The 27,214-nt window shown below is 40.7% G+C and overlaps 1 protein-coding gene across 1 annotated transcript in view; it reads right to left on the bottom strand.

Annotated features, from left to right (window-relative positions):
- Positions 1-833: 833 nt before the first annotated feature.
- Positions 834-27,214, bottom strand: part of LOC108702767 (rho GTPase-activating protein 39) — a 70,724-nt gene continuing 44,343 nt past the window's right edge. The window contains exons 3-10 of the mRNA XM_018238427.2: positions 22,723-23,962; positions 16,357-16,909; positions 13,256-13,348; positions 10,921-10,994; positions 8,230-8,429; positions 6,936-7,027; positions 4,573-4,742; positions 834-2,175 (exon numbers count right to left, since the gene is read on the bottom strand). Of these exons, the coding sequence (XP_018093916.1) occupies positions 1,981-2,175; positions 4,573-4,742; positions 6,936-7,027; positions 8,230-8,429; positions 10,921-10,994; positions 13,256-13,348; positions 16,357-16,909; positions 22,723-23,962 (2,617 nt within the window). The 3' untranslated portion in view covers positions 834-1,980. The remainder of the gene's footprint in view (positions 2,176-4,572; positions 4,743-6,935; positions 7,028-8,229; positions 8,430-10,920; positions 10,995-13,255; positions 13,349-16,356; positions 16,910-22,722; positions 23,963-27,214) is intronic.

Genomic DNA, 27,214 nt, shown 5'->3' with positions numbered 1-27,214 from the left:
TGGCGTTTTGTTACAGCACGTCGGATCCCGCCGAAAATTTCCATGTAGTCCTACCCTAAAACTCAAACGAATATTCCCGACCCGTAAAACTCGAATCAAACTAAACTAGAATCGAGTTTTTTCTCTAAAAAAAATTAACATCTTTAAATGGGTCACTGGACCTCTCCCGTTGACTTCTATATGAACTCGGCAGATTTTAGGTGGTCAATTGTTGAATTTAGGTTGTTCCCAAGGTATGATAAACCTAGAATTCAAATTCGAGTTTGGATTATTCCCAACTCAAATTTGTGAGTTTTGACCAAAATTCCAAAGCTAAAATTCGAAATTACAATTCAATCCAGGGGTGTAACTACAGAGGAAGAAGACCCTGTGGCTAGAGGGGGGCCCAGGAGGTATAGGGGCCCCATAAGGGCTGTATTCATATACAGTTTCAATAAATATTAGTAAAACAAGTCAACCTCTAGACATTTTGGGGGCCTGAAAAACAATTTGCTGTGGGGCCCAGTAATATCTAGTTGATTTGACCCTTAATAAATCTGCCCCTATGGGTTGAAACACTTATTATGATGGATATAAGGAAGATAAAATGTACTGAGTCTGCTAAATGTGCTGATTTCCTAATAAGTTGTATCGGTGCATCCTTTCATGTTTGCCTCTCATTTCTAGGGATGCAACGAATCCACTATTTTGGATTTCGGCTGAACCCCCGAATCCTCTGCGAAAGATTCGGCAGAATGCTGAACCCGAATCCTAATTTGTATATGCAAATTAGGGGTGGGAAGGGGAAAATTTTTTTATTTCCTTGTTTTGTGACAAAAAGTCATGAGATTACCCTCCCTGCCCCTAATTAGTATATGCAAATAAGGATTCTGATTCGGTTTGGCCGGGCGGAAGGATTCGTCTGAATCCGAATCCTGCTGTAAAAGGCCGAATCCTGGATTCGGTGCATCCCTACTCATTTCACAAGGCAGCATTGTTACAAACACGAAAGGTTAACGCTGTCCCAAAATGGAAGGCAGGATCAATATTGGAACATTTTATTATGACTCTAGCCTTTTCCTTTTTTATTTACATTTTTAACCAATTTTAACATATAACAATAATTATATCTTAATGAAATGGGCACAACTTTAATATAAAAAAGGAAAAGGGCCCAACCTTTTGACCATAAAAAAAATAAAGTAACAGCATCATCACAGTACCTATATGTCAATGACGTGCCTATTGGTTGCAGCACGGCTAGAATGATGGTTCCGTTCACGACTTGGCACAAAGAGCAGGAAGTCCCTGCCAATGTTTTGGATAACCAAAGAGGAAGCCAAACAATAAATAATATACATAGAATATTAATTCCAAAGAATCAAAGAAAAGATATTGACACTCGCCAAAAGGCACTTGCTTTGAAGTGGGTCTGAACCTTTACTTGTGTGGTCGCATCTATGGTGACCCAGGAACATTACCATTGAACCTAAATCAGCTAAATGCATAAAAACAATACAATACAATATATTATATATATATATTTGAGGTGCAGTCCCTGCAAGGATTCCAAGCTTGCTTTTTGCACAGCCTCTTATGCGATGAATTCCCTTTGCAGATGGATTTTACCACGGGCTTCTTAAAGAAGTATCACATTTTTTTTTCCTGAAATGTTCTAGTGCTCGTCCAACTGACTGAAATAAGGGGTCTGCTATTTCTGAGAGATGCTTTGTTCAAACATGATCATATCTCAAGCGTTATTATCGTATCCACAGCTTATCCATTGGACCAGGTTATATATAATGTTTATATATAAAAGTTAATTGAATTCTCCTATGAGTGGAGTGAAAAGGGATGCGCAAAAAAAAAAAAGCGTAAATATCCTGAGAACTTCATTGTCATTGGAGGAAGTGCACTTGCCCGCTCTTGTGAATAAAAAGAAGTGTTATATACAAATAAAAAACTAGCCGGTAGTAGACGGACAGCTGTGAATGGCCCCTCTCAGATCACACCCCTAACAAAACTGGTGTCCAGATGCACAATCAGCATGCGCAGAAAGGACATCTCCTTCCGCGTGTTTTCAAATATGATCCTTGGCTCATCCGACTGGCAGCGCAGGCAGTTGGGGGCCATCACCATAGCCAAGTTGTTGACGTCCATCTTTGTTGTGCCCACGTTAGACGGCTGGGAGAAGATCTGTGCAATAGAGAACACACGGTCAGGTTTATCCGTTTTTAGAAATAGTTTCTGACTATTGTATCTGGAACACAGGGGGTTAAAATTAAAGAGGAACGATCACGAAAATGAAAATTTAATATAAGCTTCATCATACTGAAACAAGAAACGTTGTAAATACAATCAATTAAATATTCTGCATTGTTTCTGAAATAATCAAGTTTATCTTCCCTATTCTGTTTCTCTTCATTCTCTCTTCATGCAGCGGTTGGGTGTCAGATAATCATTGACAGTTAGATCCAATATATCTTATAGGGGGGCTCCTTTCCTAGCAGATGAATTAGAGCTCACTCAAATAACCGATTCCAGTACAAACAAAATGACTGCCTTTTGCACAAATCCTGCATGTAGAGAGACATGATGTCTGGTGATTAATAGAGTGAGCTCTAATACATCTTCTAGGCAAAAGGAGCCCCCTATAAGATATATTGGATTTAACTGTCAATGAATATCTGACACCCAACTGCTGCATGAAGACAGAATTAAGAGAGTGAAGATTAAACTTGATTATTTCAAAAATGGTTCAGAATGTTTAATTGATTGTATTTAGAAAACTTCTCATTTCAGTATGCTGAAGCTTATATTAAATGTTCATTTTCAGAATACTTCTGAATAGTGAAATGGCAGTGGCTAGTGAGTATTAATTAAGGTTTAGGTTTTTATGGAAACCCTCCCACATGTATCGGTTTCTCCTTTAAATCCTAGTAGGATCTTATGCATAGACACACCCGTTATTCCCAGAAATCTCCCGGCATTATTTTTTCTCTAAACCTTGATATAATCTCTCCATTACACACTTTTTGCATTCAATATTAACTCTATCAGCTTATCCAAATTTCATGTACCAGATGTGTTCATAAACACTTGATATCTCTCCCCTACACATCAGATTCTCTTTAAAAAACACAAATGTAATTTTCGTCCTCTGCACGTAGACTGTCCCTGTAACCCTTAATTAGTCCTTTACTTTTCCCCACTGTTCTTTCATGTGTTCTTTCTAATATGTACATTTCACAAATTAGGATTTGTTGCTGATTTACAAGAGTATTTATCCATAGAAGTTTCAGGTTAGCTGTTTTAGGATTGGGGCAGACGGGCAGATTCGGGGAGATTTAGTCGCCAGGCGACTAATCGCATCTTCTGCGGGGCGACAATCTCCCCGAACTGCCTTCCGCCTGCTTGTATGAAGAATCGCCTGCGCTATTGCCTCACGAGGAAACTTCAGGCGACTTTGGAAATCAAAGCGCCGCGAGTGTATTAGCGCAGGTGATTCTTCATTCAAGCAGGCGGAAGGGAGACGGAGGGCAGTTAGGGGAGATTGACACCCCGCAGAAGAGTCAATTAGTGGCCAGGTGACTAAATCTCCCCGAATTACCCGTTACCTTTACTTCTTAGGGTGGTGGCACACATGAAGATTCGGGGAGATTAGTCACCCAGCAACAAATCTTCTCTTCTTCGGGCGACTAATATCCACGTAAATGCCTTCCCGCTGGCGATTCATATTCTTGCATGGCATATGAAAAGCTTCGGATTACTGAAGTCTCCTGAAGTTTCCTCAGGCAACTTCGGGCAATTCATATTCTTGCTGGCGGGAAGGCATCTTGGGAGATTAGTCTCCCGAAGTAGGGGAGATTTGTCACTAATCTCCCGCCTGCCACTACCCTTCGGCTAACTCCAGACATTTTTTCTGCAGCTGCCTTTATCTTAAATGTCAACTACTGATCATCACTCATGCAGTCACATATGATCTCATATCCCATAAAGGAGAATGAAAATTTTATAGGCACCCCCCAAGTGATTATAATATCTTAAGTCACAAGTCTAGTGTGTGCGTGGCACCATATTTTTGTCTGTTCCAATCCTGGGCCTAGATGCAAGAAGCTGAAAGTCTACTCTGCATGTGCAACTACCAGGGTTGCAGCAAAGATGCCGGGGTAGGGAATAAAATGGCAATGTGTTGTTTGCCCCATGTACCCTATGCCAGCGCTGTTTTTTTGTTTTTTTTAATTGAATAGACGTGCCGACCCAGAGTCTGAGGTAAGTGATTATAACTGGGGGGTGACAAAAATCTTTTTGTTCACTCTTTCATACAAAGTTGCACCAAGATTCTGCTCAAGCCAATGGCACGTGGTACTGGTGCTTTCCGACCCTTAGACTCAAAGTTTAGACTCAACCCAAGGGAAAAAGGGCAAAGACTAAAGAGTTAGGACATGATTCATGGTTTCATTCTTATTATTTGTTCTGAATCATAAAAGAATCAAAGCAGAGTCACTGTTTAAATATATATGTCCTGTATCCCAATACTTAATCCAATGACACGTGCTATAAACAAATGCTTTGTCTGGCTGATTTCCTTACCTGCAGGAAATGGATGAGATACCCAAGTACCAGCTTATTCAGTTCAGGGAGCTGATTTACCACTGACACGGCTGCATCAGGATTTTCATAGTTACTGATGCACTGCTTGTAATACTGTTGGGGGATAAGTGGCTCCTCTAGCTCTCGATACCACAGCTTTAAGAGGGAGGCTGAGGGAAAGAAAAAAAAGAGAATAGACAATAATGTAACTGTATATCAAATCAGTTGGAACACAAAACAAAATGTAATCAAGGGTGCAACATTAATTAGTAATATTCTGTGTACATTAAAGTAGACGGAAAGGTTAAAGTAAGTAAGCTTTATCAGAAAGGTCTATATAAATACACCAGTAAACCCTCAAAGTAATGCTGCAATGAGTCCTCTGTCAAAATAAACACTGCATTTCTTTCCTTCTATTGTGTACACATGGACTTCTTTATCAGACTTCCTGTTTTCAGCTTAAACCTCCCGGGCTAGGACTTGAGCATGCTCAGTTTGCTCCTCTCCCCCTCCCTGCTGTAATCTGAGCCCAGAGCTATGAGTGAGCAGGGAGAGACTCAGGCAGTGAAGTGATGTCACAACAAGCTAATAAGGCAGCTGCTATCCTAAACAAACAGAGACCGTGTCTAGAGCTGTTTACCCGGGTATGGAAAAGCATTCTAAAGAATAAAAATGGCGTTCTAGCTTGCACTGTTGTGGCTAATCTATTGGCAATAAACTGACTTGGTAGATTTCCTTCTCCTTTAAGGCACAGATTGCCTGAAAGAAAAGTCCTAATGATTTATCAGAATCAAAATTCAGCCTTTATTCAAGGCTCAGCTGAAGCCTAAAATGTTGTTTAGCCCCTATGTCCCACAAGGAAGATGTCCAGTAGAAAAACCCAATGGCACACAGGACTGTTGAAACACTTTAAGTGTTTGTTACGGAGTACAGTACAACGTTTCGCTTGGGGTACGTCGCAAAACGTTGCACTGCACTCCGTAATAAACACTCAAAGTGTTTCAACAGTCCTGTGTGCCATTGGGTTTTTCTACTGGACTATTGCTAGGAGGTGGCTGAACCTCCACCTGTGTGCACCAGGCATCTTTGTACCGCCTATCAGGCATCCTACTAGGAAGATGCACATTTGCCAGAAATGGGGTTGTCGTGTTAAAGAACATTACTTGTGGCAATCAAACAATGAATTTACAAATGATAAGATAATATTGTTTGTAGGAACTCCATGAAGTGTTGAGGGTCTGACATACCTGTTACAGTTGCATTGTAAAACATATCAACTACATTGACTAAATGTAAAGCAAACTAGAAGTCATTGGATAGTCAGGATTTTAAAACCCCACCTAATATTTTAGCACCTACTAACTAAGATTTCTTTTCAGCCAAGTTTAATCTCTAACATTGTTAGTATAACATCTTTTTATGAGCTGAAATGTTCTTATCTCATATGATTTATTTAGTCCTGCGAGTTCTCTCACAAAAAAGCGCCATCTCTCCTCTGAACTTATCTGTGGGGAGGGTGGATGACCTTTCTAATGGAGCTCTGATAATGAACAGGAATCAGTATTTGCAACACTCTAGAAGAATGCAGAGAAGACACTGCTGCTGTCACAAGTGCCGGGCACTTCCGCTGGTTATTCTGAGCAGTATTTAGATGCGGCCGAGTTGATGGAAATTCCAGACCATCTTATATCACAACTACATATATATTATACTGATCTGTATTTTGTGTGTATTTTCTGTGTGGTTTTTATGTGATCGCACCACCCAACCATCAGTGCGTAGATGTAAAACTTTTAGAGGGAATAGCAGGGGAGTCAAAATCATACAAATTGAGGATTCGTACGATCGGATTTTTGCGTCTATGGCCAGCTTTATAGTTCTGCCTGGTAATATGATTATAACATGGGTTTCACATCCATTCAAGCTAACTGCACTGTCACATCATTATTCCCATTATGTTTTATATGAACAATTTAATATCACCGTATCACTGAAATGCACAATAAAGCACACCACCTAGTGTGCCGGACAAACTTCCCCCACCAAGAGTCCATTTCTGGAATATGATGTTCTGCCGTAGAAAAGAAGTCGTTTTGACTAACTGTATATTATCTGGGAACATACAGCCCCTGTTAATTTTGTCCAGAAATTCAGAGTGCCCGTCTTTGACCAATTATTTGTGCATGTGCTTTACTGGTAGAAAGGTTAAGTCTTGAGGGTTCTCTAATCTGGACCAGCCATTTTCTAGAGCTTGTGCACTTGTAGCCCTGATGCACGGAACCTCGTTATTCAGTATACAGCAGTCCTTGTGGGTGGTACAATAGTGGACTTTTCAATATATTTATGTTTCTCTATAGACATACCTGGAACTGTTGGATCGTCAAGGTTATCAGGAATTCTCCACTGTTCAACCTGCACTTTTAGCGCATTCACCTCATCAATGTCACCAGGCACCCTGTAAAACAATGAAACAGTTCTAGAACTCAGAAGGCAGAATTCAAATATATTTATTCTTGTAGCTTTACCAGTCAAGAGCCATTATTCAGTTTGATCATCTATATCTACTCAATAAACAGGCTCCCCACTACATGACCAGGGGCGGAACTACCGGGGGAGCAGGGGGCGCCGCGCATATCCCGGGCAGTTCCGGGTTTACGGAGGGGGGCGGGGGGCCCAACTGCGTGTCCTGCGCCAGGGCCCGACCCCCTCTAGTTCTGTTTCTGTACATGACATCAGTCTCTGTGAACCTTTTCATAATACAATCCAGTAATTAATGGATGGTTTCAGTGATTACATTTTGCTTTCCATTTTGAAGCATTTTAAACCATATTGAATAACTATTTCCCACCTAAGCAGGTTTGAGTAAAGTAAATCGCTTGGTAAAGTCTGATTTATAAAAAAATACTTGGGCTTTATACTAGCCAGCATGAACATAGAGAAAGCCAGCACAGATCAGAGACATCTTTCATCCAGTATTTTTAATATTTTTTTGCTTAGTATATTTATGGACATTGATGTAGTGCACTATTTTGGATGTCAAGATACCCTGGTGGTGTTTAAGGATGAATAATATATAAAATGTTTACTTTATTTTCCATGGATTTTGAATACCCTCAATTGCCACATAGTGAAAACCAAAACTAAGAGGCCATTGTATTCCCCAGTATAAATCTAGCTGAGCAGAAGGAATCTACTGTATATCTATAAGTTGAAATCTTTGCCATGCTGTTACTGAAAGGAAAGAGTTCAGGTATGGGATCCGTTATCCGGAAACCCAATATCCAGAAAGCTCAAAATTATGCAAAGACCGTCTCCCATAGACTCCGTTTTATCCAAATAATTTAAATGTTTAAAAATAATTTCCTTTTTCTCTAATAATAAAACAGTAGCTTGTACTTGATCCCAACTAACCTATAATCCTTATTGGAAGCAGAAGCAGCCTATTGGGTTTATTTCTAGAAGAATAGGTATGAAGATCCAGAAATATATGTTATCTGGAAAGCCCCAGGTCACAAGCATTCTGGATAACCGGTCCCATGCCTGTACCAAGGAAAGTTGAATTTGTGAAGATGGACTTTACCTTCCATCTCCTTCTATACCCTTCCAACAACAGAAAAGGCTGGCTCAATATTTTAAGGTCCTGCAATATAAACACACCTGAAGATTCCCTCTGTCTGCTCCCCTCCTAGCGCCAGCACTGCCTGGGACAGTCGTGTCTGCACCCAGGGGAGTTGCCGATCTGGATAGACTTCTCGCTGACGCTCCATGATTTCCTCCAGTGAACTCCCAAACAAAGATGGTGTAAGGATGGCATTGCGGGCCTGTTCCATCTCCTCAGTGGTTGGCTTTCTCAGACCCTGTTGTGGTGAGAAAACAAGTTAAAACTGGTATTTTAAGAGCTTAGCCTCAAAACTGCAAACGTTCATTAACAATATCATTTGGTAATTATTGCTATTCACACCAAGCTAATATGGCAGCTGCTATCCTAAACAACCAGATAGAACTTCTAGAGCTGGAAAGGCCAGATTCTGTACTGTAAAGTGTGTGGGATGACCAGGCACTCTTTTGTTTGGTAAGGGTTTAGGAAAGACCTGGTCCAACCCTGTAGAATAGTTCAAACTTTGAGGGATGCTGAAACACCCCATTCATATACATGCAGAGTTCAGTCCTGTACGCCAGTGTTTATGCAACACTCACACGTACTTCGATATTGCTCCATCTATTTCTTTTGCTTGGCTGGTGACAGGTCTCAGGTCAGCATTGTATCTATTAATGAATAGCTCTAAAGAGCATCCCCTGCAGAGAGCTGATGACATTCCCTTACATGGGGATTTCATATCCAGAATGAAGCACAAAGCAAATAAACCAAAATAACAAAAGAAAAAGAGAGAAACCCTCTGAGCCTAAGCACAAAATATAAAAGGAAATATTTTCATCTATATGATTTAACGGGCGTGTTATTCCTGTCCTAGTTCCTATTTCAGTATTATTTCCATCTGGAACAAAGCAACTCATTCCTCTTTCACTCACGATCAAGTTCCTCCTTAAAAGGACAGTCATTCCTCAAATCTATTTTAAAAAAATGATGTTTACCTTTAGCACTGCACAACACTAATAAATATGCCCAGAGCTGTACACTAGTTAGTAAAGTCTGAGTCACTAACTTATGGAGGGCTATTAAGTGACCTTCCCATTCCTGCAAGGAGATGACCCAGACATTGTCACTACCTGAGTTTTAACCCAACATTAAAGGAGAAGGAAAGGCCTATTTACCAGGCCCGGGCCAAGCCAGCCGGGCGCCTAAGGCAACCCGGCCAGGCCACTTCGCCCCCATTGGCTGCACGATCTCCCCGTTGCGTCCGGTACTGCACGTGTGCCCGATTTTTCGAATCTTGAGGGGGGAGAGAGTGCGCACAGAGCTGCGCTGGAGTGTGCCGGTGGGAGAGAAAGGGTCCGGACCAGGGGTAGGCTAAAGAAGAGGTACGTGCTTGGTGCCTCCACATCATTGTGCCCTAGGCACGTGCCTCTTCTTCCTACCCCTAGTTCCGGCTCTGGGGGTTTGTTTCAGTGAGCACCACGGAATGATCAGCTTCTTTCTTCTTTTTTCTTCAAATTTCTCGGGGCAGACACTTCCGCAGTAGATCGAAATAGCTGACTTCTTCCCTAAAGTTCAGCTTTTCTCGCTACTGCGCATGCACGCCCGCGCAAAGAAAGAAGAAGAAGGAAACGTTCGATTTGTGGTGCATGGTGGAAGAACCCCAGGCAAGAGCAGTTTTCTGTTGATAGGAGCACCGGCCCGGGGTTTTAGGTAAGTACATACAGTCACTTGGGGGTGCCTAACTTTTGGCACCCCAAGTAAATAGAGCCTTTCCTTCTCCTTTAATATTATAATGAAATATGTTTTACCATATGCTAAGGATGACGATGTTAAAAGGGGGCAATGCCATTGTTACTACTATCCTAGGAATCTCCAAGGACACCAAGATCTGGTCTTGGATTTGCCAAACTCTCAACACATTTTAAGGGTTTAGGAGAATAAAATCCTGACGCACGTGACTTTAAAGGACAACTGAAGGCAATACTTTTTCAATACAGGTATCGGGCATGTAATCCCAAATGCTTGGGACCTTTTCCAGATAAGGGATCTTATCTTAAGTCTACTTAAAAAAAATCGCTTAATGATTTAACCCAATAGGATTGCTTAGCCCCCGATAAGGTTTAATTAGATCTTAGGATCAAGTATAAAATACTGTTTTATTATTATAGAGAAAAAGGTACACATTTTTTAAAATGTGAATTATTTGATTAAAATGGAGTCCATGGGAGATGGACTTCCCATAATTTGTAAAGTTCTGGATAATAGATACCTGTATTCTATTATGGAGGATTTTTCTTCACCTAAATGTTTGATGGAGGATACGTTATTCAACAAATTATTCATACTCAATAGCAGCATCAATGATATTAAACGCAAGGGGATATTAAAAACCATATGTCTGGAGGGTATTTTTTTATTGATGGGTACTACTGTTATGGTACTTTGTTCTAAACCTATGGCTCACAAAAGCATATTAAGCAGTCAGGATTTTCTATCATGCCCTATAGATATCTGACTGTATCTGACTAAGTTTCGCTTAGGCAATAGATTTGGTCCCATACTCTGGTCAATAAGGCCACCATCTTTGTTTAGAGTTACCAATTGGCAGCCAATGCCAGTCTCTGTATATATATTGCTTATCACTGATACTCCTTCCTTACAAGAGGAACTTTGCTTTATTCAGATTTGTAGGAAAAAATGCAGTTTATTATTAAATTATTGCCCTTTGGGTCTTTCCAGTTTCCGTTTACCTTCTTTCCTCCAGTAATCGCCACCTTTTGCAGTTTGCGGTAACAGTACTTGGCGTAGGTGCTGATGGGTAAACCTAAAATAAAGCAGGAATTTTTAGCAATCATCTACAAACAAATGCCAAAGAACATATAACAGATATTTTGGACAAGATTCAGTTGGATAAGAAAAATGTATCTCGGTAGAGATCTATATTCAAATTTGGAATTGGATTAGGAGAGATGTGTTTCTCATGGAATTGACTCTAGCTCTTTATTTCTGTGCCACGAGAATAAACATGCAGTAGAACTCTGATTTTACAATTCCTGGGGGGACCGCTGCAAAATGGCCGCAATTCTGGGAAAACATCAAATCTGGGGATGTAAAATTGGCATTCTACTGTTTATTAATAAAATTTTCAACCATGGCGACGTGAATCAAAGTATAACTAAAGCAGAACAAAAAAGTAATCTACTGTATAAACGCTGCACATTATATTTTGTGGTTCTGTACAAGCCCAAGGCATCATTCATAGCCCTTTCGGGGAAGCTCCCCATATTCTTTTCTGCTGATTCCATGAACATGCTCTGGGCTGCTGTCAGCTACCCGAGCTTAAGGAACAACTCACTGTAGACTGTGTACATAGAATATAAATGCCATGATATAAAGCTCATTAGTAATTAATTCAGATTCATTACATGGGACCTCCAAAACCAGTCCAATTAATATCAGAAGTTAAAAATCAGCACTTTAGCATCAACTTCTATGACAGGCAAACCTCATTTTCTTCTTGATGATGAGTGCACTGAGCATGTGCAGTGCCACTGACACTCCTAACAACATCCAAGATAATATGGTCCTGTGCACAACTATGAAGGCCTGGATCATAAAGGTTATTGGGATATTGAACCTTGAGGCTGGTGCAGTAAGTTCAGTATTTAATGTATAGAATTTATATCCATATTCATTTTTTAGGGTTTACTTTTATTTAATTAGCTTATGCAGTAAGTTGCACTCAGACTTGGCTTTCAAACATGCATCAACATTTAAAGGTAAAACCTCTGTAAGGCCCCTAAATAAGCGGACATTTATTATAGGATGGGTAATGTGGTAGCTCCAAACAATGCCATATTTGCCATAGCAATTAGGCATTATAATATCTGTTTTATTTTATCCGCTATGCCCAGCTGCTCTATAAACCTCAGCACAACTTCTACAATTGCCTAAATACTCAAAGGGGAAGTTAACCTTTCATAAAATGTTGGTTTATCATGGGTTACTTTAATGTTGCTAGGCTACAACTCCCAGAAAAACCAGACACAAGTATGTGTATGAATTTTATGGCCCAACTTTTGTGGTATGTGAGGATCTTTCAGAAATAGGGTCTCTCTCTCCTCTTTAGCAGCCACAAACAAAGCTGCACTGGCAAGGGTATGAAGGTTACAGTTACCAAAAAAGCACTGGGAAAAAATACCCACTATGTCTATGGCCTGGTTGTATATATTAAGTAAATATCCATAGTCTCGATGGTATGGGCAGCCTGTTGCCCAGGGCCGGATTTACATAGTGGGCACCCCTAGGCCGGCTGATGTTCATCACCCCCTCAGTCCTCTCCCTTTTATTTGCGCACATTTTCATCATCGGTTTTGGAGAAATGAGGATTGGCACTTGCAAAATTCAAAAATCTGCTTTATCGTATCCCCAGTGTTCCTGAACTAATGTGGCTGTGGATAGACAGCATGCTGTCCCCTAAAATCCTGCCTCCCTAGGCCCGGCCCTTGGTGGCCTTTCCACAAATCCGGACCTGCTGTTGCTGGTGCACACACTCCGTTTCACTATCTATTCCTTGATGCCTTGATGGAGTATCTTGTAGCTGCTCCTGGGTGAATAACCAATCATGTGGATGGCGGTGTCTGGACATGCTCCACTGCAAGCCCCAAGTCAATGATCTCCAAAAAAAAGCCTCAATGTCATAAACATGATGTCCCTGATAAGATGCCTTCTAATAATTATAATAGGGAACAATATCTTAAAACATTAATGTGCAGGGTTTGTAATGTAATATAGCCAGTCTACACTGTCATCTGAGCGATTAAACAGAAAGTTTCACCAAAATTATCATCAGCCTTCATTTATACAGTGTTGACATATTTATGTAGCATATTTATTTATACACAGATTGTCCCTGGCCCAGGCCACTCTTATATTTACACACTAGGGACTGTTAATCAGAGGAGTTAACCTGTATGTTTTTTGGAGTGTGGGAGGAAACTAGAAAACCTGGAGGAAGTCAATACAAGCTCCTCGTCTATCAAATCAGTCTGTTCTTACATAAGTAAAAGAACAAAAGAAACAAACCTTCTTCTTCGTCTCCATTCTGCTTCCTCTTTTTTCGAGATTTGGAGAGCTTCTTGGTTTTCATTTCCTGAATTTCATGAATTCTCTGGGTTACTAGAAATTAAAATGTCACATTTAGTACACGTGATCTGTGTAAAAGGGGGGGGATTGGTACAGAACACTAGACCCCAGGGTTATTTTTAATTTTGGGCCAGACAGCTAAAAATACAAGTGGGTGGAATTTTTATTGCTTAGCATTGTGTTTCTTCTAGTTCTGGTATTTTAGTGTTTGGGGATAAACAATTTGTGCTTTATACTGTATGGGCACACACCTCCTCAGTAATTTCTAACATTCCTATAATTTATTAGTTGGGGTATATTATTCTAAAATTTACACAGGGGGTATTATGTACAAAAAAAAACAATTTTGCCACCAAAAGAACATAACTTTTCCCCGTTGTATAGAAAGACAATTATTGATAGTAACATATTACATTCAGATATTGAAGTGTCATACAGAATATTTGCAGGAAAAGGAGACTACTCATTCTTCATTTTTATAAATCTTTCTAGAAATGCACAGCTTCAGCGGTGTTCCAATCTCTGATACAAAATGTATTTTTGTACTTTGGTTCCAGTTACACATGAACTTGTCTAATTATATAGTGTATAATTAGCTACAAAGTGTTGGTCTATTTCAAACTTTGGCTTTGTCTGTCCCCACATTAAAATAATCTACACTAGCCCCATATTATACGCCTTAGATTAAATATAGATTATATAGTCTGTTTCCTAGCTGCTGGTTAAGAACTATGTGAAGCTTGTGTATTAAAAGCCACATTGAAAGGAGTAAATAGCTACAAACAAAAACGGTGTAAAGTCATAAAATTTCAGCAGATTGAGTTTAACAGGTCAGAGAAGAACTCTGTGTGTGTTATTAATGTATTATAAGGAATAATGTACCCCCTACTGTGAATTATAAGGATATGTGAAGTGAGTGAGAGGTTCTGTGACCATATAAAGGCACAAGGTTTCAGGCTGAGTTATACAGGGAACTCTGAGTATCACTCCTGTATTATAAGGGATCATTTACCCCTTACTGTAAATAATAAGGATAGTAGAAGTCACTGGGGGCTTCTGTGGCCATACAAAAGGCACAAGGCTGCAGGCTAAGTTATACAGGGAACTCTGAGTATCACTCATGTATTATAAGACTTACCGGTATATATTAAATTACAGTGAAATGAAACTAAAGTACCATATAAAGGCACAAGGTTGCAGGTGGAGTCGGTTTATATATAGGCCATGGAAATAATTTCTTTGTAAATATTGCACACATTTGGGTGAATTACAACACTTCTAAGCACTACTTAATATTATCACTAAGTACTACTGATTTCCAGGATACCCATGGCTTTTTCATTTCATATATATATAAATCCATGCAAAATGCACAATAATACTCTAGTTTCCTCTAACTTAATAAATGCTTTATTTTAAGCTGCTAAAACTCCTTACTCTAAATATGGACTGTCGTGCTGGATGTTATGGGGACATTAACAAAGAGAACTAATTAACCCTACGGCCACAAAGGCTAAGACCCTTACCACATACCAAGTGATGCCAGTTTGACCACATGTTCTATTGCACGTATAACAGAATGCCTTTGGTTTTGCATAATTACTTTACAAAGGAATTTCACCATAAACTGAGACAGAATGGGTGACGTGTATTTGTGCTGGTTGGCTGCCAGACATGTGCATTTCAAATAAATTTCTTTTCCTGAAATTCCAAGCACGGGAGCCCTGAATTCACTGACCTAAGCTATAAATTCAGACAGAAGGGACTCACTGAACACATTCTTTCAGCTCTGTTTATAAACAAGATCAAAACTATATTCGTTTCAGCATAGTATGGCGAATGTGCAGCTGCCCAAGTATACCCAAAGCTGCAGTTCATTATACTTAGGTGGTATGATTTTATTACAGCAAAAAATCCCACTCTAGCATTTAAAGGAGAAGGAATGGTTAAAACTAAGTAAGCTTTATTAGAAAGGTCTTTATGAATACATTAGTATACCCTCAAAGTAATGCTGCTCTGAGTCCTCTGTCAAAAGAAACACCACATTTCTTTCCTTCTATTGTGTACACATGGACTTCTGTATCAGACTTCCTGTTTTCAGCTTAAACCTCCAGGGCTAGGGCTTGAGCATGCTCCGTTTGCTCCTCTACCCCTCCCTCCTCCAATCACTGCTGTAATCTGAGCTCAGAGCTATAAGTGAGCAGGGAGAGACTCAGGCAGGAAGTGATGTCACAGCAAGCAAATATGGCAGCTGCTATCCTAAACAAACAGAGACACTGTCTAGAGCTGTTTACTCAGGTATGGAAAAGCATTCTAAAGAATAAAAATGGCGTTCTAGTTTGCACTGTTGTGGCTAATCTATTGGCAATAATCTGCCTTGGTAGCTTTCCTTTCAATACAGATTTCTGATTGCTTCCAACTTTGTGTCACAAAGTGGATCCTGCAGATGTAACAGATATGAGTCCTTGTACATAAAGGTCTTGTTACTGCACAGTGACATTCTCAACAGCCAACAAGACTGCTTCCCATAAAGGCATCTAAGAAATAAATTACTGGGGTATCAAACACCCAAGAACATGTTTTATTTGTAGCCAGAGTATAAAGAGATGACTAAGAGGGTGGTATATCTATGACCAGAGCCCAGAGAGGTGACCCACGAGAGTGTATATGCACAGCCAGAGCCCCTAGAAGTGACCCACGTGATTGTATAGGTGCATCCACGCTGAGGAAGCAAATATTCATGTTAGTGATTTTGAGGTGACACACAGGACTTTATAGTGACAGCCAGAGTGGTATGCCAAAGACAAAAATTGTCCACAGGACTATATAACCACAGCCACAGACCCTATAGGGACCTAAAGGACTGTATATGCACAGCCAAAGGCCACATGCGATCTACAGTACCGTATATACAGTCAGATTTCACATAAAGGTAACTATTAGAAATATATAGCATAAGCCCACAGCTCCATACTCCACAGTTTATAAACAGGACTGTATTTACAGAGAGACACCCCACTATTAAGGATAAGAACACTTACTGTTTAAATCATTGGCTTCATCCAGGTGTTTGTAGATATAACCCTCCAAATAGGACTGAAATTTTGGTGAAGGCGAGAAGAATCCCAGACTGATAGCCATGAGCTCCCATCCATAGGACAAGCTCCTGTAGGATATATTGTTGGTAGTCTGTCTTACCAACTGCATGTACAACTCATCCCTTAAACCCTGCATACTCCAACATTTTGTCACTAGCACCAGTGCCACCTGGTTTCTGTCTGTCCGTGCCTGACGGTCTCCCATGTAGACCTGAACGAGCTTGAACATTTCACAGGCTTCCTTCTTGATGACTCTGTTGCTGGTGATCAACATAGGTTTCTTGATGGAGCCTCCATTCCAAGAGAGCATATTGGAGATGGAGATCCTCCTGCGGAAGATGCCCTGCGTGTGCATATTAAGGTTCTTAGTGGCCCAGTCCACCATACTGGTTTGTGATATGGGTTTCCTCAAGGTGGTATAAGGGAACTGGTATCCAGGTGCAAATCCTTGCTGTCCACCTCCATCACTTGTGGGGTTTGTCTCCAATGTTCCACTCTGCAAGCAAAAAATAGAAAGTTGCGTAACTATATACATTATACACAAAAAAACCCCACAAGGATTGTCATTTCATAACAAAAGTGGATTATTATAATGTATTTTTACAGCACCAACATATTGCACAGCGCTGTAAAATAAATGTATTTATACATAGAAATCACATGAATTACGTACATAGAACATACAGGTTTACATACATAATGGCCAGTACAGGTACAAAAGGTGAGGAAGGCCCTGTGCAAATAGCTTACAATCTAAAGAGGAAGGGGATGAGAGACAAGGTGTGGGAGTGGGCACGCTCAGAAATAAGCAGGTGAGATATGTAGCATATGTATTTATTTTGATAGCTAAACAGAGTGAGGATAGGCTTCTCTAGTTAAGTGTATTTTAAGGGATCTTTTGAAAGCAGAAAGGTTGGGAGAAAGACAGACTGTGGGAGGGAATTCCAGAGGAGGGGTGCAGCCCTAACTTATAATAATAAAACGGACATATATTTAAAAAACAAAACCATATTTAGTGGCAAGTTATATATTTAAAAAAAAAACATATTTAGAAGCAAGTTATATTCCTCAATCTGAAACAATTAAAGGGCAAATATTTATACAAGTTAAGCTAAAATTGGTTTAAACTTTATGGCTTAGGACATAATGCTCCATGCAATGAGTTTTATTTGTTTTATTTGTTTTTTTTCTCAAATAAAAACATAGATTGCATGGTATTCTGGTTTCCTCCCTCCCATTCTCCAAAAATATTGAGGCAGGGTGCTTCGCTCGTGATAAAATTATCCCTGGTTTAAGGCTTGTGCTGTGAGATAGGGATCTTACATTGTAAGCTCCACTGGGACAGGGACTTGGGTAAATGATGCATAAACATTGTGATGCACTGCAAAATATGTCTGGGCAATAGGTAATAATTTTTGTATACAGTTGCAATGAGGTTTAGGATAGTCTCCACCTCCTTGTACAAACTAATTAGCTGGCCAAGATATTCTGCAATCCTAGCCCTGATCATATGTTCAGCTTCAGATGGAACCTTATCAAAAATAAGTCTGAAACACTTCTAGAGAATCACTATTGAAGCCTTTAAGCTGGCCATAGATGTAAAGATTTTTAAAAGCTCCGATCACCAGCGTGAGACCACGATTATCTCGAAACGATGGTACGATCGTATGAATTGTCCATCAACTAAAAAGGGTAAAACAAAGGGGAGCTGCCTGCTTGGCCCTGCAAACATAGATAGATTGCACTGGGGCCGATAAAGATTTTTTGACCTGGCTGATCAATTTTTGGACAGATGTCGGCCGAAAAATCGTAAGATGTACGAATCCCACTAACTTCACGATAATTTCGAAGGATTGGTCGGACTTCGCTAAAATCGGTCGTTCGGCAAGAAAAATCTTGTCTATGGGGACCTTTAGACACCCACAGTTACCTCTCTCATTACTCAGATTATACAGTAGCTGCGTTAAGTATCAGTTTGGCAGCTTTGTAGACATAACCGTATTGTTATGTCCTATGATTTAGTGTTGTGAGAACACGAAACGCGTAAGGCTATTCCACACTTCAATAAAGACCTGTTTTTTACTACTACTGCCTGGAGGATTTCTCTTTGAGTGCCTACCCTACAAACAATATGGTGATGTCCCCTTCCTTATGCTGAAGGCTTGGGGCAGAGCACCTGAACCTCCTTATCTACGTGGTGAGTCTCTCCAAAAAGATTTTGATGATGATATTATATTTAGCTTTGTAGACACGGATAGTGTCTATACATCATTAAACAGTTAATGAGTTTCCTCAGACAATTCCCCTCTCAGTAAATAATATTTATCAAGCAGTCACAGCTGATCGGATTACCATACTTTAAAGAAAAGGGTTGTCTGGGGATGCTGGCAGTCCAACATCATCTTTGAGGTAAGAGGCTGGATTAGACACTTAAAAATAATAATATTAAGAGACTACACAGTGATCAACCACAAGGAGCAAAGCCATTTACATTTGTGTGGCCCAAGTATTGCATTTGTTTCTTTACGTTCCTAGGATTCTATCGGAGGCACGCCCAATAATTATCTCTATGGGGCCAGGTGTCTATAACAGGACTTATAATTGGCTACTAGCATGTTGGAACATCTACAGTAGCATCAGTAGAAATAACTGGCTTGTCTGAGGCATCCAATGAAACATAAGAAGAATGAGCACAGACAGTGTACTAAAAAAGATAATTAAATCCCTATCCCACTAGATATTCATTAACAACCAAGCTGCAGACTGGGCTAGTGTCTGGGCTGTTAAACAGTGTTGATGTTGATAGAAAACCCTTTCAGAACTGGGCAAATACCTAATCCACATGGTGAATTGCAAATTGTTATTTATATGCATAATGGCAGCCCAGTAATCACGGCAGTCTGCAGCATGATATCCCTGTCTGGATTAGGATTTCCACCTTATTTTAAGGGGGTTACGTACTAAAATTTGGTTTGGCTTTTTGGGAAAAAACTCAAATTTTTCGGGTTATTTTTTAAACAGAATTTTTTGAGATTTTCAAAAGCCCAATGTAGCAAAAAGCCTGAAACCGATAATCCGCCATCTCAACCTGCCGAGGTTTTGTGCATAAGTCAATGGCAGAGTCCTATTTTGAAGTTTCTGTGGTCTGCCCTGGAATTACCCCAAAATCCAACCTTTTCGGGCAAAAATCCGAAAAATCCTGGCTTTTCAGGAAAAAGCCCAAAAAATCTAATTGATTTGGGAAAAAACTCCAAAAAAAAAATTTGCATGATTCGGGTTTATCTAGGTTTTACCAGATCTGATTAAATCGAGCTTTCTAAAAAATAAATAAGGTCAAATCGTGGATTCTAGTTTGGTCAGACTTTTTTTTATAAAAAAAATCAAACAAATTTGGATTTTGATAAATAATCCCCTGAAACTGGAAATACAGTGAATGCACATCCTGTGTGGCTAAATAGTAAATACTGTATTTGTCTAGAAACTAGAGCATGCATCTAACTTAATCACTAATTAACCATGGAGGACTTAACCATGGGCACACGGGCAGATTCGGGGAGATTAATCGCCCCGGCAACAAATCTTCTCTTCTTCGGGGTGACAATCTCCCCGAACTGCCTTCCCCTACCTTCCCACTGCCTAGAATGAAAAATCAACAGCGGGATAGCACTCGTGGCGCTTCGTTTTCTGAGGTTGCTTGAAGCCGCCTCACGAGGAAACTTGGAAAACAAAGCGATGTGCGTGCCATCCCGCTGTCGATTTTTCATTCTAGCAGGCATACCGCCCCCAAAAATCCTGCTGCCCTAGGCCCAGGCCTTGGTGGCCTCTCCAAAAATCCGGGCCTGGGGAAGGTAGGGGAAGGCATTTTGGTGAGATTGTCGCCCTGAAGAAGAGGACATTTTTCACGTGCAACTAATATCCCTGAATATGCCCATGTGCCATTACCCTAAAAATGAGATGTGGCCCCAAGCCTGGATGTATACGTCAGAATCTCATGTGGCCAAATTGGACTCTTTGGGTTGATTAAACATAGACACAAACCTGCCAGTCTCTGGTCTAATGATTATAGGACCAGCATCTGTTCTGTGTTTGATCAACATGAAGCCACATGACTACCAACCAGTAGATCCTCAAAGAGTAAATAAAGTGTAACCTGATAAGTTCTCATCACAATGGCTTGCCACTTGTACTCAAATGGTTACAAACATGATCATGGCTAAATAAAACCCCGCAGATGCCTCCAGCTAGGCAGTCGTTTGTTTTGCTTCCCCTTTCAATGGACAAATGACAACACATCAAGCAGGAGACTTTCACACATTGTAGTAAAACAAAATCAATTATGGGGTAGCTGCTGTCTATACAGCGAGTCCTGTGCACAGGCCCAATTAAACCAAAGTAAATATCAAAGACATGCACAGTTTCTCGCTTAAAAACATTTATTGGTGCATATAAACCACAAAAAATAACATGTCAATATTCAATTCACACACACCACAAAGCAGTGTCTCCCCCCCAGTCTGCCTACCTGTTGTTAGCCACACCCTCCTGACGCGTTTCGCGCTATTGGGCGCTTCATCAGAGGAGGTGGAAGCGCCCAATAGCGCGAAACGCGTCAGGAGGGTGTGGCTAACAACAGGTAGGCAGACTGGGGGGGAGACACTGCTTTGTGGTGTGTGTGAATTGAATATTGACATGTTATTTTTTGTGGTTTATATGCACCAATAAATGTTTTTAAGCGAGAAACTGTGCATGTCTTTGATATTGACTTTCACTCATTGCAGCAGTTAGCAGTATAAGGGTCTGGCCACAAAAGCAGATTTGGGTAGATTAGTCGCTCCAGCAACAAATCTCCTCTTCTTCGGGGCGACAATCTCCCCGAACTGCCTTCCCCTGCCCACGCGGTGATTCGTTTTCCAAAGTCGCCCAAAGTTTCCTGATGAGGCGACTTCGGAAAACGAAGTCGGCAGGGAGAAGGCAGTTCAGGGAGATTGTTGACCCAAAGAAGAGGAGATTTGTCGCTGGGGTGCCTAATCTCACCGAATCTGCTCGTGTGGCTAGACCCTAATTATAACTCTACTAATAGATTATCAATTTTTACAGGTATAAATGGAGTTTGGAACATATCAGACAATCTGGAATTAGTATTCTGGAAATTTTGTTAATCCAGAGGTACAATAAAGAGTGTCTGGTGGTGGGGGTATATTGTATTAGCTAGGGGTACAACAAAAAAGGCGTAGACTTGGTGACTTCTGACAAAACCTAGTTAAGTTGGATGACTTGTTGGGGTTATGCCATATTAGCCAAAGAATCCCAGAAAGCTGCAGGGCCTACTCAAAGGCAGAAGCTGTTTTATGTGGGTCAGGGCTATGGCCGGGCATTTTGAGGGCATCACCCTAAAGTGACCAGATTTTTATATGTTGGGAGGTTTGCCTTATGAAGCGAGTACAGAAGGAATATCTAAGGAACATAACTATAGATATACTGAAGTAATGATCTGTATAGACACATACATATACATTTCATATTTATTCAAGGAAATATAGAGATAAGAAATGTACACAAAAGATTACTTTGCACTTAACTGCAGAAGGATTCATTAAAGTCCCTCTTATGGGAAGCTTCACTTATAAACGATTTTAGATGTAAAATTACAGCAATATAAAACACAAAGCAAAGGGCTGGTTTTATAGGCACACCTACAATTGCAGGAATAGTGGTTACAATTGGATATTTTCTAACCTCAAACCAATTCTATTGTGGCGAAAGGTGTGGTACAGTGGTTAAAGGTGGGAAAGGATGGCTACAAAAATAAAATGTGTAGGTTTGGTTAAATTAAACATTTTGCTCCCTTACCAGAGTAGAGTTTTCCAGACACGCCTTATATACAGTACATACAGTAACTTAAGCACACGGTACTGTTTAGAATACAAGTCAACTTATGGCACAATGGAATAAAGCTTAGTCTGCCACAATAGAGAATTTCCACTATAGGCTTTGGGAACAAGCTAAACATGACCTCGCTACTCCTAAAATACAACCTTAAACTAACAAACATTCTGGCCATTTCAGTTTTGTAGACTTATTTTACAGGGGCTATTTTTGTCCAACCACTTCTAGAGTGAATCGTCTGCAATACCACAAGCCCACAATGTATTCAAATCAATGTATCATACACACTAAATAGCCCTTGGGTGGGTTACATGCCAGAAAACTCTTTGGAGGGCTATCTACCTATATACAGTTTGCAGGCCTCCAGATGGCAGAATGGTAGATAAGCAAGACATAAAAGATATAATATATAAAGACAAATACCTGCGATATAGTTCTTGAAGATTCCGAGGACAGCAAACTGATCTGGCTGGTGACTATCTTCTCATAAGTCCTTTTTTGCCGTACAACTTCCTGTTGCACAGCCATTTCACCTTGGTTATTTTCACGATTCTCTGGCCCAACTCTGTACAAGGACTTGCTGCTGGCCGACATGTCATCCCTGGACCCCCTCCCACTGCCTTTTTTCAAGGCATCTGTCTGAAACCACACTCTATTTCCATCTGGTGGAATACTATGTTCCAGCAATGCAGTGTCCAAGCTGGTTTTGCTACCCTGACCAGCCGTGTTCCTGACCACCACTGTCCTCATTTCTGCTATAAGTTTATCATTCAAAGCATTGAGCTCACTGCTGCTGCCCAATGAGCCCGGCCTTATTTGTACATTTCCTTGCCTTCTTCCTTTCCTCTTTCTCAAACTTGGAGAAGGACCCGTGGAGTAGCCAGAATCCTGTTGGCTTACCACTGTTGGGTAGTCCTGAGGAAGACTGTTCTGGCGATTATGGTGTGCTTCCATGTTTTTGAGAACATTAGCTTCCAAGAGCTTCCACGAATGTTTGAAACTGTCTTTTACAGCCAAATGTCCAGCCTTTGGAGGAACATCGAGAGATCCAGTTGGGGATACAGTTTGCTTAGAAGATTGGTCTACATTAACCATGTGTTTAATATACTCCCGGCCTGCTGGGCTGTACTCTGCAGCGGATGAGTTTCTTTTATGTTTATGATGAACACCAGGGTAGGGAAGAAGTTTTGTGACGTGTTGGTTTTGAAGGCTATTAGTAGGGGACAATGATGGAGAAACTGAATGCACAGTTCTGCTTTCAAAATCCATTTCCACTGGAGGCTCATCATAAATGGGTGAGTCAATAGATGGTTCATCATATATAGGAGGAGGAGAGCCATATCGGGGAGACATGGGTTGAATTGTCCCTGTAGGAGTCCTTTGTGGTGTTTGGCTATTGGCTCCATTGGTCATAACAAGGCAAAACCCTCCATTGTCTGTCTTCTTGATCTGCATTGATTGCTGGATATCTACGTTAGTTTTTGGCTGCACAAAAGAGGGCTGAGGCTGTGCGTATGCTGTGGGTTTGTTGACTAAGTGTTTTGGGCTACTGCTGTAATTAGTTGCGCTGGGTATGGATGTAGGGCCTTGTCTCAGGCTATTCAGCTTTACCAACATAGCTGCTTTGGTCCCGGGGGCTGGCTGCCATCGTTGCAAGGCTTCTCTGTCAGAGAAAATATGACAAATTAGATACATTTAAACATATAACCAGTAAAAGTGGTTGTTTCAGCCAAAATATACCTAAAATGATTTACTGCGTCTTACAAGTACAGTATGAAGGCATAACTTATTCTATACACTAGTGTTTAGACTATTTCATTTCACACATGCCTTTCAGGTCCAACATTGGATCAGAATCCCACTTTGTTCATAAAAAGTTTCCAAATACAGTTCTGTTTAACCATAGTTCCAAAATATGTAGGGCGGTATATACATAGTCACCTAAAATGTTGCCTTCATCCTAACTGACCTTGGCTGGGCTGCCTCCCCATCCACTGCCTGTCAGCTCAGAGGTGGAACTACCAGTGGGGTTTGTGGTTGCGGCTACAGCAGGGCCCTCCCAGGGATACCCCTGGGAATACTATGGCAAGCTGTAAACTATATTTTAGTTTTAATAATATAAAACGTTTTGCTGCATACATACAATGAGGCGCAAACCAATTAAAGAGCAGATATACAACGAAAGAAAGTTCTCTGCACACAACAGCTGCACTGTCTAAGGAAAACAATATGGCAGCTTCAATCCACATGGTTAAATTCGAATATAAAGAAAAGGCATATTCTAAGGGACACTATATAGTATATCCCACCTGTATGTACACATTCAAATATACAAAGAAGGAATGTTCTGGGGGCATCATTTATTTAGGAGACTTCTCTCTCTATTGTGAGTAGGTACAATATGATCTTCATTTAAATATATATACATATTGTGAGTTTTTTTAACACACTTGCGCTTTTTGCAGTTGTACAGCTGCACTCATGCACACAAATGCTTGGAATCTGTATCTAATGTGCTACCCTATGAATCCTCAAGCGGGTGTCAGGGTATTTTATTGGCAGAACAGTCCTTCACACTCAGACCCCTACGTATCCGATGTCAGATTATGACAACAATGAGATTTTTGTGCTGTTCCAAATTCAGTGCTCATACAATCGCCTGGCAGGGGCTAATCTGCCCCACTGTGGACAACAGGAAATAGAAGCTTGATAAATAGCTTGGGGTTTAAGGGCAACAATCAGGCTTTTGTTACAGGGCATTTTTTTGTTCTGAGTGATGGAAGGGGGTGAGAGGGAAGAGGAGAGACAAACAATAGAGGATTAAAAGGGAAAATAACTGCAAAGGATGAAGATGGAACAATATTCTAAATTGAAAATATTTTGACGGGAAATGGGTTATGATTTCCTGAACTTGGTATTTGCTGAAGAACAACAAATGAAGGTGAACTCCAAAACACAAAATAAACCTAGTGCAGCGCTGGCAGATGTGTCTTTGCTTTTGTTTATAAATATGTATGTGTTTACACGCCTGGGCATGTGTGGATTAATGTGCTTGTGCACCCGTGTTCCAATATCTAGGATTTCACAACCCCGGCAATGTTTGTGCAGGATTCAGTGAGAGACCACGTGTAAGAACAGAAGCTACAGCTCTTCTTCACATCCTCATCCACAAGGTGACATTTTCAGTTGGGACAGATCATTTATAAAACAATCATAGGGAGGAATGTCAAACCAACCCAACAAGATGATATGCTGGCCCAGATGGACAGGAAAGATGATGGAAATGACCCAACTAATGATGGTCAAATCTGTCCCATTTCATTTGGACAAAAGAGTCGCGAGTTTGTGACCTTAACACGCCCGCATTTGCACTTTCGGGTTGCTTTTATAGACCCGTGTCGACCCGCCCCAATGATGATGTCACAAAAGGGGTGGAGCGAGCAGGCGCAGCGTCTATAAAAGACAAAGCCGGAAGTCGGAAGCCTGCATTTGATGGCGGCAGCAGGGAAAGCATGAGAAGAGCTCAACCCGCACACACGAAGAAGCGTGCAAGGTTGGCCCGAATCCGCCCGACCCGGGTTGGCCCGCACACCACTATCACAACTATAAAATTGTCACTCGTGTCAAAATTGCTGCGCGTCAAAATCATTTTGACGCCATTGACTTCAATTAATTTTGTATATTTTTCACAGTTTCGCAAATTTTCTCCGATTTTCGCAAATTTGCCGGCGAAAAATTCACAAAATGTGTTAAAGTCAACGGGCGTCAAAAGGATGAGTGATACGTGCGACTCATTTGTCCAAATGCATTAAAGTCTATGGGCGTCTGAATAAATTTGACAAGTGCCAATTTTTTTGCAGCAGCAAAAACACTCGCCATCTGCGAAATCTGGAAATCCATGCCTGGCGAATAAATTCACCCATCACTAGCCCCAACCAAACCTGGGCATATATATGGCCAGCTTTATAATAGAGAGAGTTAGAAACACAGACGGAAGGTCATTAAACTCCTAAGTAACACACAGCAAGATTTTAATCATACTTTGTTGTTATCGAGTCCCTGGCTTGTATTCTATATCAAATAATAGTACTAATGGCCGGGAGGAAATCCATCTTCATGCCACTTTTTAATACATTTGAGAATCAATGGTGGTTAAAGTGCAGGTGATATAATCCCAAGATTAACACCAGTAACCTCAGTTTGAACTGGAAATGCTGGGCACAACTTCTATCCCTCTCTCCTGTATTTGTGCTAAAAGCATAAGCAGTGCCAGACACCATAACCTCATGTCAACCCTCAAAGGCACAGCAGGGTTCCTCCCTCAACATACTACTTGCTGAATTGCAAGGGATTGTAAACATGAGCTGCCCTAGTCATACTAAAGCTGGCCATAAATGTTGAGATTTTTAAAAGATCAGATCCTGATCGTGAGACAACGATTTTCTCAGAACGATTGTACGAATTGACCATTAACTAAAAAGACCAATTTGCCAGGAAAACAAAGGGGAGCTGCCTGCTTGGCCCTGCAAACATAGATAGATTGCACTGGGGCCGACAAAGATTTTTTGGCCGAAAAACCATAAGCTGTACGATCGTTCGAATCCCAGTAACCGGACGATAATTTCGAAGGATTGGTCGGACTTCTCTAAAATTGGTCGTTTGGCAAGAAGAATCATCGCGTCTATGGGGACCTTAAGGCTGGCAGAGGATCTTGTAGTCCAGCGCAAGACTGGAGATTTCTGCTGCAGTGGTCTAGCTGTGCAATTGGAAAGCTTATACAAACATAGCACTTTTTCCAGTTTTCATTTGTATGCCATGGTTTACATTTCACTCCTCCCCTGCTATGTTGCTTAATGGAAAATGTACGGCACAATGTTAATATTAGGTTTACGGAGACATTGTTCCCTGCTCACGC

The sequence above is a fragment of the Xenopus laevis genome, chromosome 9_10S (assembly GCF_017654675.1).
Source record: "Xenopus laevis strain J_2021 chromosome 9_10S, Xenopus_laevis_v10.1, whole genome shotgun sequence".
Taxonomy (NCBI): Eukaryota; Metazoa; Chordata; class Amphibia; order Anura; family Pipidae; genus Xenopus; species Xenopus laevis.
This window is presented reverse-complemented; position numbering and strand designations above follow the sequence as displayed.